The sequence below is a fragment of the Propithecus coquereli genome, unplaced genomic scaffold (genome assembly GCF_000956105.1).
Source record: "Propithecus coquereli isolate 6110/MARCELLA unplaced genomic scaffold, Pcoq_1.0 Scaffold15, whole genome shotgun sequence".
Classification (NCBI taxonomy): domain Eukaryota; kingdom Metazoa; phylum Chordata; class Mammalia; order Primates; family Indriidae; genus Propithecus; species Propithecus coquereli.
Genome location: NW_012139413.1, coordinates 3,755,364 through 3,768,312, shown reverse-complemented (window position 1 = coordinate 3,768,312; position 12,949 = coordinate 3,755,364). Strand labels below are relative to the sequence as shown.

Sequence of the window (12,949 nt, the reverse complement as noted above, 5' to 3'; positions counted from 1 at the left end):
CAGAAATTATATTCTATAATTTTTAAGACTAAATTATTTTTATTTTAATATGATATAAATGGAACTGTTTTATAATTAGATATATACATCTTTATGTATTTTGTCATAACTGCAGGTCTTTCAGAGTTAATTATTTTACATGCTTCTCTAAAATCGTGTGTATCAAAATTTCACCTTAATTTTCTCCAGTTAGAATTAAGGGTTCCCTGCTATATATCTCCACAGAGTAATGCATCAAAATTCATATGCCACGTTCTGCTTTTTGAAAGTGTTCCTCCTGGAGGGTAGTGACTGTGTTATTCATCCTTATTTCTTTCCCAGTGTTTATAAAGTTGTTTGCACATTTTATGTAGATTCTAAGCAAAATGAACCTTTACAGATGTTACGCTTATGTATATAGAAAGAAACTCCATATAATTTCTATGCAGCAGAAGCAGGAAGGAATTAGTAGAGATGGTTGTTTTTGAAGAGTTTGTCCTGCCAAAGTGGCTATGTGTTGAAAAGCTAGCTGTGTCCAACTAAAGGATAGGCTAAAAGAAAATTTGCCACAATTAAATTTTTGGAATTTTTTGTTTCCTTCTTTTTTAGAGACATTAGAAGAAATGGACAGTGAGTTGCTCAAGTGTGAATTCTGTGGGAAAATGGGATATGCTAATGAATTTTTGCGGTCAAAACGATTCTGCACTATGTCATGTGCCAAAAGGTATTTTTATGCTCTTGAATTTCCTAAAGGATAAATCAGCAGTCACTACAACAAAACCAGAGAACCCTTGTATGGTTTACCAATAGTCAAACCTAGATATTATGATATAGAAGCATAATATAAATAGGCACAATCTGGAGCTACTTTGGTATAGTTACAATATAAAATCTAATACATGCTACATAACACTTAAAATCAGTTTCGCGGTATAATCTAGTATTAAAGTAGTAATCTCCTGGTGGTAAGAATATGCTTAGGAGAATCTTTGCAGTGAAATGACAAGGATATTATAGAATACTAATCCTTAAAGGATTGAAACTAATATTTGTTTTATTAACTGATTGTTTTATCAATATTGAAATACCTGGATTTACTTTGTTCAGTTTTAAAGTGTTTTCATTGGTTTGAACTATATCCTATTTATTTAGGTTTCTAAATGGGACAGCTACAGCATAAGTTCCCCACATTGTTAACATTACAGACAACAAAATACCTGTCTCTTCTGAATTAGTATTGTTAACAGTAATTATTATAGGTAATAGTATTAATAGCAAAAGAAATGTTTAGTCTCTATTAATCTTGTAATTCCCAAGTTTACCCTACATTTTAAAAAACCCACTCTGATTCTGATAGTAAATCCTAATAGTATAGATATTTGTCACTGAAGTTGAAGTGTATGCACAGGTTGATTATTTTGAAATTTGTTTCTCTGTTCAAAAAAGTGATTATTCTCTCAAAGAATTTAAGATCTTAATTGTATACATATCCAGGGAATTTCTTGCTTGAACATTTTATTTTGTATGAATGCTTCCAAAATATACTTTGTAAAACTTAACATTAAATAAGTAATAGAAGTGTTTTCCTCCAAAGGTGAGTTCATTGTTTCAGTTGTCAATCTGTTTTTCAGATATGTTTGATGTAATAATGTACCTATAATCAAATTACAAAGCTCATTTTAACTTGAATTTTCTAGTTTGCATGTGCTACAAGAAAGAACAGTGGCTCTCTGATTCTCAGTCATTAAAAACTCTGAAAACTTGGGAAAAGGACTGCCTTTCAGAGTATTTTAAATTTCTTGACTATTTAGAATATTTCAGGACATGTAATGCTACCATCACTCTTCTCCGAGAGATGATTGCTGAGTTGTCACATTATTATTCCTTTAGGTGAGCCTTTCTATCAGGTTAGGGGTGCTAACATAAGAAAATGTGGATGAGAGAGCAAGGAGGGAAGGATAAATTAAGTGAGGGAAGAACTGCTGGTATTTACATATCTGCTTAGCTGTCTTCAATAGCTAAATATTTAGGGACTAGGTATCAAGTATAAAGCTAGTTTCTTCTCTGCTCTTGTCTCAATGGGTAAAGAAGTTTTGTCAGTTGATATAAGTGGAAAAATTAAACTTATACTGCTGAGCCCACAGATAAGCACATAATGAACACAGCAAGAGGTTGTTGAGTTGTTACAGGGTTATAGGGTAAAATGAAGTGGCCATCAGGACAGTTATACTGTTATGGGAAAAATAGCCTACTCATTCTCATAGAACTCCTTATTTCCATCTCTTGATATTTTCATTAAATGTAGGTGAGGAAAAGTTATTTTGATGTCTGCATGCTGGTCCTAAAATAGATATCAGTAGCAATGTTAATTGGGATTTATTCTTGTACTTCTATTAGAGCAAAAGAGGTTTTAAAATAAGTTACAGAGGCAGTTTCATATGTGAAAATAAAGAGGAACTGCTTATATTTTTCTTAGACTTTCCATAGCTTTTCAGAAATTTGTTTCTTAAATAATTTCCTTTTACTTTTCTTTCTAGGGAGGGATTGGCATACTTACACATGGCCAGGCCAAGTCCTTCTTGCTGCTTATTTTTTGTATGGTCCTTGAGCTAAGGATGGTTTTTAAATTTTTAGGTTGTTGGAAAAAAATCAAAACAGTAGTATTTTGTGACATATGAAAATTATGTGAAATTTATATTTCAGTGTTGCTAAAAGTTTCACTGGAACACAGCCATGCTCATTCAATATTTTCTGTGGCTTTCACTACAATGGCAGAGTTGGGTAGTTGTGATAGAAACTTGTATGGCCCACAAAACCTAAAATATTTACTCTATAATCCTAATAGAAAATTATGCCCATCCTGTTCTGATGCTTTGGAACCCATTCAATGGCACAGGACTCTTTTAAGCTGTTGTCATGCCTTATAAAGGTCTATGTTCAAAAATATTAGCCAATCTATTTCAATAAAAGAAAAAGTAACCTTTCAGCCAATTTAAAAGAATTATGTACTTCTGAGTTCCCTGAACAGTGGGAGCAATAAATTCCTTGTTTAAATATCTCTTTAAAATCTCAACTTTACATTTTACTGTTTGATTTTAGTAATTGAAAACTCTTTTACAAGCTGCTTGAGATCCTCCCCCTACTATATTAAGCTCTTTTTATTAATCTTTCTTTGGAAATTATTAATTGGAAAAATATAAGTTTGAATAAACATCTAAATAGTTACTGCGTAACTTCTTTTTCTCCTGGAACCCTGAATATTTTTTGCTGTAATGGGAATTGGTTATCCTCTATAGTTTACAGAAAGTTTCCCACTGTCATTCTGTAGTCAGGAGAAAATACCAATATCTTGTTATAGGTGTCTAGTATTATATTAACAGATATATACACAGAGGCCATTTTTTGAACTTTAGCGTAAGTAAATACATTGAACAATATAGTTTATGAGATATTACAATCCTTAATGACATATTTGGTACTTACTGATTCACAGTTGTACTTTAAAGTCAAAGTTAAATACTAAATGGAGTGTCCCATATATCATTTAATACTTTTTTTTTTACTTGAATTTCTTAGGTACAATGTTAGCTGTTCTAAAAAATTTGCACTTAGTCGTTGGAATCGTAAGCCTGATAATCAAAGTCTTGGGCATCGTGGCCGCCGTCCAAGTGGCCCTGATGGGGCAGCAAGAGAACATATCCTTAGGCAGGTCTGTAGAAACCTTGCTTCAATGTACAATACCCTTTTCAGAAATGCAAGGAAAGTGCAATGCTGTATTTTACTTGTACTACATTTTCCAGCTTCCAATTACTTATCCATCTGCAGAAGAAGACTTGGCTTCTCATGAAGATTCTGTGCCATCTGCTATGACAACTCGTCTGCGCAGGCAGAGTGAGCGGGAAAGAGAACGTGAGCTTCGGGATGTGAGAATTCGGAAAATGCCTGAGAACAGTGACTTGCTACCAGTTGCACAAACAGAGCCATCTATATGGACAGTTGATGATGTTTGGGCCTTTATCCATTCTTTGCCTGGTATGTAATTTATGACTTTGGTCTTAATATTTTTCTTGTGCATTCACACAGAGGAATGACGTTAGATCCTTCCACACCTTTTGCACAAAAGGGGTAGAGAAGTACTGTGTGTATGTACGAGTTAAATGGCATTTGCTATTGAAATGTGATCTGTTTCCTCTTGCTTATTCCCTCAGCACAACTGGGTATTTTCTCATACCCCCCCAAGTCGATAAAAACTGACTAGTCCTGCTTCTGCTGTGACACCTCAGCCGGTGAAGATATTAAAGGTGCTCTCTTCTCTTCAGTCTGATTTCTCTCGAGAGGTCAGTAGAGAGATTGAGTCAGACACTTCTTCCCTTCTGCTCTTCTATTTTTCTATTCTATTTCCTCCTTATTTCGTAATTTAACCTTTTAAAACATGAAATAAGAGAGATTATATTTTTTCTTTACATTTTTGAAAGCTAATCAAGATCTTTTAGAATATAGTAAACTTTCTTTTTTTTAAAAAAAAAAAAATCAAGCTAGTTCTTTTAATGGAAGCTGCGCTCTTTGTTCTTTTCAATAATTAGTTTATCAAGAGCCCTTCTGAAATTTTATTTTTCAAGTAGACAGCTGAAATTTAGGTATGGTATTTATTCTAATATTGAGGGTAACTTTCTTATTTATGTTTTCCTGTTCTAACTCTCATTTTGATACTCCTTCCATCAGCTTAAGTCTCTATCTTTTTTCCTTAATACAGCAATAATCTTTTATATCTACTTTCTCAAAAAGGCTGGCTACTAAAGATAGTTGCACCTTTGCTCATGATGAGACCCACACTGGTTATATATGTTAAGACATATATTTAAATTTTTTAGAATTAGCAAATCTTATCGTTCGTTTTGACCTTATGAATATGGAAAATGAGGAGTTTTAAAAAAATATTTTTGTTCCCTTCGGTTTTATTGTGAATTATAGCATTTCTCTTGATACAAGCTTTCCAGAAGAATACATCCTATTTGAGCTTGTCTACCAGACTTATTCAAATTAAGCTAATTAATTAGTTATTGTTGCTAATTAATCTTTCTATGAAGGAAACTAAAGTTTCAGAAGCAAACTGGTAGTATGCTGTGCAAGAAAATATATTCAGAAATAAGAGTTTAAAAAAATCTGTCACCCATTTTTACCTCGTATACAGAACTCAATGAAATTTTATTAAATTATTTTATTAATATCTTGTTTTAAAATGCTAAATGATTTTAAAAGAAAACAAAGACACAGTCACTTTTAAAGAAAGATGGAATAGTTTAAAGGGGGAATACTTTCTTTGTGGGAAGATTTTAACCATGCACCTAAGAAAACTTAGGTCGAGTTAATTGCTGACCATGTGGGTTTTTAGAATCTGCTTTAAACCTGATGTATTAGAGGATAGTGAATCTTCCTTGGCTGTAGTTTTAGTATTTATGAAACATTTTAGTTTTTAGACCAGTGTACCTATTTTGAGAATTAACACTGGAGTCTATATTGATCCCCTGGGATTGGACTCTGATTCTGTCGTCTTTGGAAGTAGTTTCAGTCTTCTACGTGGGGCATGTGGTTTGCTCGTGAGCCTGATTTCTCATTTAGGGGAAGTATTTCTTTTCCTTTGGGGAGAAGAGTTGATTTATATCCTGAGGAAAGTAGTTGCCCAAGTAATTAACAAATGATAGTGCTGATTCTTCCATCACTTCATATGTTTTTTTTAGGGCTCATTTTCCCCAGCATCCATTTGCCATGTGGCTACTTTATTAGAACAAAGGCTGATTCCTTTGTCTCATTCTTGCTTCATTTGGGTTAAAAAAAATGCAGCTTATTATTGCTTATAACTTGAGCTGTTTGTTTTACTGAATTCATCTAGACACTTAATTTTGTTGTCAGTTATTTAGAGAACATTACATTTCACAAAAAAGAGACTGCTATTGTATAATTTAGAATTACATGGTACTGTTTTAGAATCTGCTTAATATAACTTTACTGATGAAATGGGAGTGTTTCTAAACTGCTTTGACAGGCCAGAATAAGATTATTTGTATGTTCAGTTATATTACCTTTCTCAAAGTTTTCTCTGAATAATGCCTATTATTAGCTTAAGGTAAATCTCATATCAGAAAATGCCTTATATTCATTTCTTTCTGCTCCTCTGGACTTTATAAATTTCCTTCTGTGCTTCTTTCAGCTCATTCAGGGCTGTTTGTTTTCCCTGAGTAATGTCCCAGGTTTTTCTCATAGAATGAATAAGCTTGTAAAGTTTGTAATCTTGTAAAATTTGTTTCTTTCAGTTAGGTGTCCTTCCCTCTTTAATCAGGGCACTTATATTGACTCCTCCAGTTTTCCCTTCTCTTTGTATGTCATCCTAGTGGGACTATGTTAGAGCTTGTATGCAGTATGCTCAAATCTCACAGCTGATACAAGAATGAAAAATTACTGTCTTCTAATTTTTTGTGCATTAAAAAGTTCTCTGCAGGAACAATTCTTATTTTCAGTCAACTGCAGGTTGTCTTATTTAACTCTTCCTTGATAAGGTTAACTGTCTTTTACAAAGATCATTTTATCCTCTATTTATTGATCTGTGAATTCACAGATTTCTCTGTAGGTATATGAAGTGGGAATTATTTTTTTAAAATACAACTATTTACTGGTTTTTGTAATACCAGTGTTGGGGCTTATTTATTCTGTAGTATTGAGTGGCAAGTGATATCTTTTCACCAACCTTACTGAGGTCAGTTTTTGTGCAGGGTGTTTGGAGTTTAGTTGAAGAAGTGACTTCGGACACTTGTGAAGTTCAGTTGGGACCTATGTGCAGAGGTCCAGGTGACCATCCTGAGAGCTGCACTACACTTGCTTCTGGCGAGGTGAAGCAGTTGAGTTGATTGGTTGCTTCAATTGATGTATGTTTTGTACACATCCCTGGGCTCCAGCCATTTTACAGAAGTAGCTGTTGAATGTCAGAAACTTACAGAACAGTAGCTCACTATACCTTGAGGACTTAAAATTGTTTTTAAAATATGTTTTTCTCTAATAAGTTTCTGGAAGCACACTTTTGCTTTTTTTTGGAAGTCATTTTCTCATTTCAGTACTAATGTTAACTACGCTTTTTTTGTGGTTGGCTTAAAAAAGTTATGATCTAAAATTCTGATGATAATGCATCCTTTTCTTTTTCTCATTAAGCTCCTTCCATTCTAGGAATTGCATTCCTATTTGATCATGCTGTTTCCCAAAACACTTTTTGTCTTTTATTATTTTGCTAATGCACTTACTGTTCACCCACAAGAAGACATTTGAAGAGGAATTTCACAATACAGAGGAACAAGAACATAATATATATTTTCCTCATGGAGAACTCCTTGTTTCTATTCCCAAATGTAGCTCTTATGGTCCTCATTACTTCTCATTGCTCCTGTTTTCTGAATCTAAGTCCTACCCTCTCTTTCTCTCTTTTCTTTTCCTTCCTGTGTTCTTATAAGTAAGACTGAAGAGAGAAGAACATTAGTTCTTTCATAAAAAGAAGGATGAAGTCACAACTAGATGCAAGATTAGTCAGTTTTGTCAACCCAGTTTTGTTGAGAGCTACCTCTGGGAAAAGAAAAGGGGCTTTTCTATGGTGAGTAATCCCATTTCAACTGTGTAGTTTCTTTTATATGGTAAATAGGCAAAAGCATAAAAATTTTGTAGAGAGTATTGAAATGTCAATTTTTAGAAGTCTGAGAAATTATTAAAATAGAAATTGAAAAGCTGGCTAGTATATAGGAAACGGTAAAGATACAACTAATAGAGGACATGGGAAAAGAAATAACAAGAAAAAAGCCACATAGCTGAATACAGGAAAAAAATGTATTACTCTTACAGGCAGCTCTTTTGTAGCAGATTATTTTTTTGTTCATTGTTTATTCACTCATTCAGTCCTTCACTTATTCATAAATATATGTATTCACCATCTACAGTGCTTTGCGCTTGGTGCTGGGGTTATGAGGGAGACATCATTATTTTATATAAACAAGAGGAGGATATATTTGCAATAGAAAGGATAATCATTCTAGCAGTATTATGGTATCAAAAGTATTAATATAATGTAACCATTTCCATTTTTCATTATCTTTTTATGTTTTCCCTTTGAATGCTGATCTAAGTAAAACAGACTCAAGCTATTAGTTTTTATTCTTAAATTTGTTTTTCTAATTTTAGTGTCTCATAAGGAAGCCTCCATTTTTGCATTCTCTCCTCTCTTGGCTCCTTAATTCATTACCTTCCCAATTCGTTTCTTTACCCTTATGGAGAAGTTTATTGAGTAACCTGGACATGCAAAATTTAGTAGGCAGTTAAAACATTTGAGGTTCAGGTAGATACAAGCACTGTTACTTGCTAAAGCACCTGGTTTAGACTGAGAATTTAAATATTGGTTATTTGGCAGGAGATTATCCAGCAAGCTCATAATTCCAATGAGAATTTTTATTACCAAAAGTAGAGATGAGCCCAGTGATACTAAGATCTGAAGTTGAAATTACAAGTTGAGCAACACAGTGTATTTATTTCAGTAGCATTGCAACAGATTGATGCTATAATCTTGAGGGATTTTTTTCTGTGCTGCATGAACAATAAAAATATTTTAGATGTGCTTGGCAGTTGAAGGTCAGAAATTAGAATAAGGTACAAATGATATTGAAGTGGTACACTGATGCATGAGGAAATATTTCTAGATTGTTACTTAAATGGTAGAACATTATGTTATTCTTCTGTACCTATACGTGAAGGATATATTATACAAAGATGAGTTCATGAGATACAATAACTCGTTAACTCAAACCTGTTATATGTGTGGAACGCTTTGGGATGGCATTATAGTCCTTTTCAAGCAAGAAATGTTATATCTAGACTGATAAGTTTGTACATTTTTACCTGACTCTTACTAATTATTTCTGTAGTATTATTTTTAGAGCAAGAATTCCAAGTAAATTGCTTTACCTAGATTTTTAATTAATTTCTTATTTTCAGAATGCCAACAAGTACTCTCTTCTTCAGGAGTGAACCCAAGACTACCATAAATAAATTTCATTTGTTTCTCAGCCTGTATTTCAGATTCTCAGATCCAGTAAGAGCATAACTGTGACTGTTAGGAGTAATGTCTAATTGTTATATATTTAATTTTAATTTCCTTTCTCTGATCAAATTCCAGGCTGCCAGGATATCGCAGATGAGTTCAGAGCACAAGAGATCGATGGACAGGCCCTCCTCTTGCTAAAAGAAGACCATCTCATGAGTGCAATGAATATCAAGCTAGGCCCCGCCCTAAAGATCTGTGCACGCATCAACTCTCTGAAGGAATCTTAACAAAAACATGAGGCTGTGATATAACAGCAATTTTACTCCTCCCAAGCAGACTTGTAAGGTAAAGGCCTAAGTTGGCCTAGAATATTACACTTAACTATGGTGGATAGCCAAGCACATTGGGATCTCTGCATCAAATGCTGACATTTCTTCCACAGACATAATAATTCATCATACATTTTCATAATTAACCAAAATCGATGAAATTAATTTTCCAGGTTACATGCAACATTGAAAGACTTGTTATAGAGGGCCATGATATTTTTCAAAGAAATGTGTTATACTAGATAATTTTTTTAAGGGTGATGTTTATCATTAATATAAAGAATCCTTTTAAATGTAATTTAGTGATTTACATTTCTTCTCTTTGATTTGGTTTTCTTATACATTTTTCTACCCTACTAGTTTTCTAAAGGTTGTTATAAGAGATATGTTATGGAATAATTTAGGAGTCCAGTGACAGAATTGTATGTAATGAAATCAAGTGTGCATTTAAAAAAAACGTATCTTATAGACAAATGCTTTGTCCATAAAAAAGAGATTGTGTTCTACCACAAACATACTGATGTGGAAATCAGAAGAGTTGGTTTCTGTTCCCAGCTTGACCAAGAATTTGGGTTAGCTGAGAAAGTTGGTTTTCCTCTCAGTTTTTGTGCATTTAGAGCAGTGGTTCTCAATGGAGGTCAGTTCTGTTCCCTGGGGCACATCTGGCAATGTCTAGAAACAGTTTGGTTGTCACAGCTCGGGGTTCAGTTCAGGGCAGGGTTGCTACTGGTATCCAGTAGATGGAGGCCAGAGATGTTGCTAAATATCCTACAGTGCACAGGACAGCCCTCCACTACAAAGAATTATCTGGTCCAAAATGTCAGTAGTGCCAAGGTTGAGAAACCCAAACGTAGAAAAAGTGGTAAATGTTGTTCTTTTTCACCCAAAGGGATGTAGTTAAAAGATGAGGCATAAGAAGGAATTCATATACAATTGAAGTACTATTCAGATAGCATTAATATTCTGCTGAATTTTTTCCAGTTTTATGCATAGTAGAAAAAGGGAAAAACCCCATAAAATTGGCCCATCAAATAAGGACTAACATTTATTTGCCTAACAAATAAATTGACTCTCTCAGCAAGTACCGATTCATAATAATTATCTTTCATATGTCTGTGTTCCTTTGCACTGATGAAGGCATAATATGATTATACCTATGAACCAGTGCACAACCTTTTTTGGCACAGAAATAGTTTGTAGCGGTATGTGGTTGCTCTTTGGATTTTTTTAATGTTGAACATGCTGGGTCTAGCTAGAATGCACATTCCGTTTTCCTTTAATAAACCCTTGCATGCTTCCTCAAAGCACTTACCAAGTGATTTCTCTTAGATGGTCAGATCTAATTTTTTATATACATGTTTTAGGGAAAAAAATTTTAAAGCAAAACCTTTCACCGAACAGTGTTCCATAGAATTATGACACTAAAATAAACTTGTGGGAGCCCTGAGAGCGTTATAGTCCTGGACATCAAAAATTTTATGTGAAAAGATTATGAAGGTTTTGTTTTAATCTTTTCTTATCTTTACCATATCAGTGAGATACTTTAATAATTGAAGGAACATGCATGGATATTTGGCAGAAGTTCAGTTAAGTGGGGAAAAAAGAGTCCATGAGTTTCAGTCATTTTCACTGCTCTTTTCAAAAAGATTATGTTGAGCTAGTAGAAGACTAAAGATGTCACTGAAGACATCACAGATATTATATTTATCTTTTGGCTTTGTGTACATTAGAGAATGTTGATTATTTTTATACGAAAATACAGCGGGTAATTTTTTTAATCTTTAGATGCCTCTTGTTTGAATGTATGCTTTGTGGGATTCTTTGTGTAGTAATGTTTAAAAAAAAGATGTTTACTGATAGTTATGTGTAGGATTAGAGTATGTAATATAAGGCTCATGTTCCAGACCTACAATAGCTTGTAGTCTATGTTACATATCACATTTTTAATTATTGGATTAAAGTTTCAAGGAAAGCTAGGTATTCTATAATCAATTTTCATTTTATTAGCAGTTAATCATCGTGACAGAGCTGTCATATGCTTGACTTTTCCCCTCATCTTGAAATTTCAGAATACAAGTAATAGCTAAACATTAATAAGAGGTGGCCCACTGTGTATGAGAGAGGGAGGCACAAAGGAAAATCTCCCCTGGTATTAAAACTTCCCATACATTATCCACAATTAATACAAAATTGATTATTTGGGGATAGACTCTAACAGTAATAATTACTTCCCACAACTATATTATCTATGGCCGTTAACATATTAATTTTGAACTGTGTTGTAGGTTCTCCTTTTATAATGTCATTTTGTATTTATTGAAAGCCCCTGTGCCTAGCACTGTCTTAAATAGTCAGGAGAGGCTTACAAGAGGGGTTTCTATTGGAGAATACTGTATAACCTTAAATTTTACAATCATAGAACTAGTCCAAGTCTTTTGTTGTTCCCACTCAAAACATACCCAGAAAATGCACTTAACTTTTTTTAAGTGAGATGTTTTGTTTAGAAATCACTCATTTGCTGTTAATTGGTAGTTCTCCTACTTATGTAGCTATTTCTTTCTAGATGATTCAATCATCTTAATTTCAAAGCTTAAATTATGTACAATGGCTGTATAGATAACACTGGGTATCCACCTCTCTCCTGAGCTTTAAGCACAGTTTCAGCATGATATAGGTGGGGAGAGTATGATTATTTTCATTTCCTTTCATATTCCTAATTGTTTTGAGACTTTGAAGAGAGGGAATGACAAACAGAAATGCAACATGGGAGGTTCTACCTTTTTTTGCTACCTAAGTTTGTATTTTCTGACTTCTTTAACCTGTTGCACTCTTTTCCCATTGGGGAAAAAAAACGTTACATTTGAAATTTTATTTGCTTTAAGCCTTATGTTCCTAGGAAAGTTAAATAGCTAAGAGCTGGTTTGTAAAAATTATTTTTTATGTGACATTAATATTCATCAAGCCTTGCGTAAGCATGCGTAAGACACAGCTATGCATCTTTGAATAATCAGTGTATTATGAGACAAAGTGTTGTCCTCAAACTTATCACCTTTTGTCACCAATAGTTGTGGCATATAACTGTTTTCCTGATGGTACTTTTTTTTTTTTTATTTCTGCATATTATGGGGGTACAGATGTTTAGGTTATGTTGCCCTTGCCCCCTCACCAATGGTACTTTTAATTTGCTGTGGAATCCTCTAAACCTGTGGTCCCTAAGCCCCGGGCCACAGACTGGTCCTGGTCTGTGGCCTGTTAAAAATTAGGCCGCACAGCAGGACATGAGCAGCAGGCAAGCAAGCAAAGCTTCATCTGTATTTACAGCCACTCCTCATCACTCACATCACTGCATAAACCCCGCCTCTTGTCAGATCAGCAGTGGCATTAGATTCTCATAGGAGCGTGGACCCTACTGTAAACTGCGCATGTGAGGTATCTAGGTTGTGCGCTTCTTTTGAGGATCTAATGCCTGATGGTCTGAGGTGGAGTTGAGGCAGTGATGCTAGCTGTGGGGAATGGCTGCAAATACAGATTATCATTAGCAGAGAGGTTTGACTGCACGATAAATGTAATG

At 34.0% G+C, this 12,949-nt stretch overlaps 1 protein-coding gene across 2 annotated transcripts in view; it reads left to right on the top strand.

The window, feature by feature from the left end:
* The window catches only part of PHC3 (polyhomeotic homolog 3 (Drosophila)), a 73,159-nt gene extending 63,483 nt beyond the window's left edge, over positions 1-9,676 (top strand). The window contains exons 12-15 of one of the 2 annotated variants that reach the window (XM_012640179.1): positions 589-703; positions 3,556-3,688; positions 3,780-4,011; positions 9,182-9,676. In XM_012640179.1, coding sequence (XP_012495633.1) covers positions 589-703; positions 3,556-3,688; positions 3,780-4,011; positions 9,182-9,336 — 635 coding nt within the window. In that variant the 3' untranslated portion in view covers positions 9,337-9,676. Of the gene's footprint in view, positions 1-588; positions 704-3,555; positions 3,689-3,779; positions 4,012-9,181 lie in introns of those variants that run through there. The other variant, XM_012640180.1, reaches the window with a different exon arrangement.
* The last annotated feature ends 3,273 nt before the right edge of the window (positions 9,677-12,949 follow it).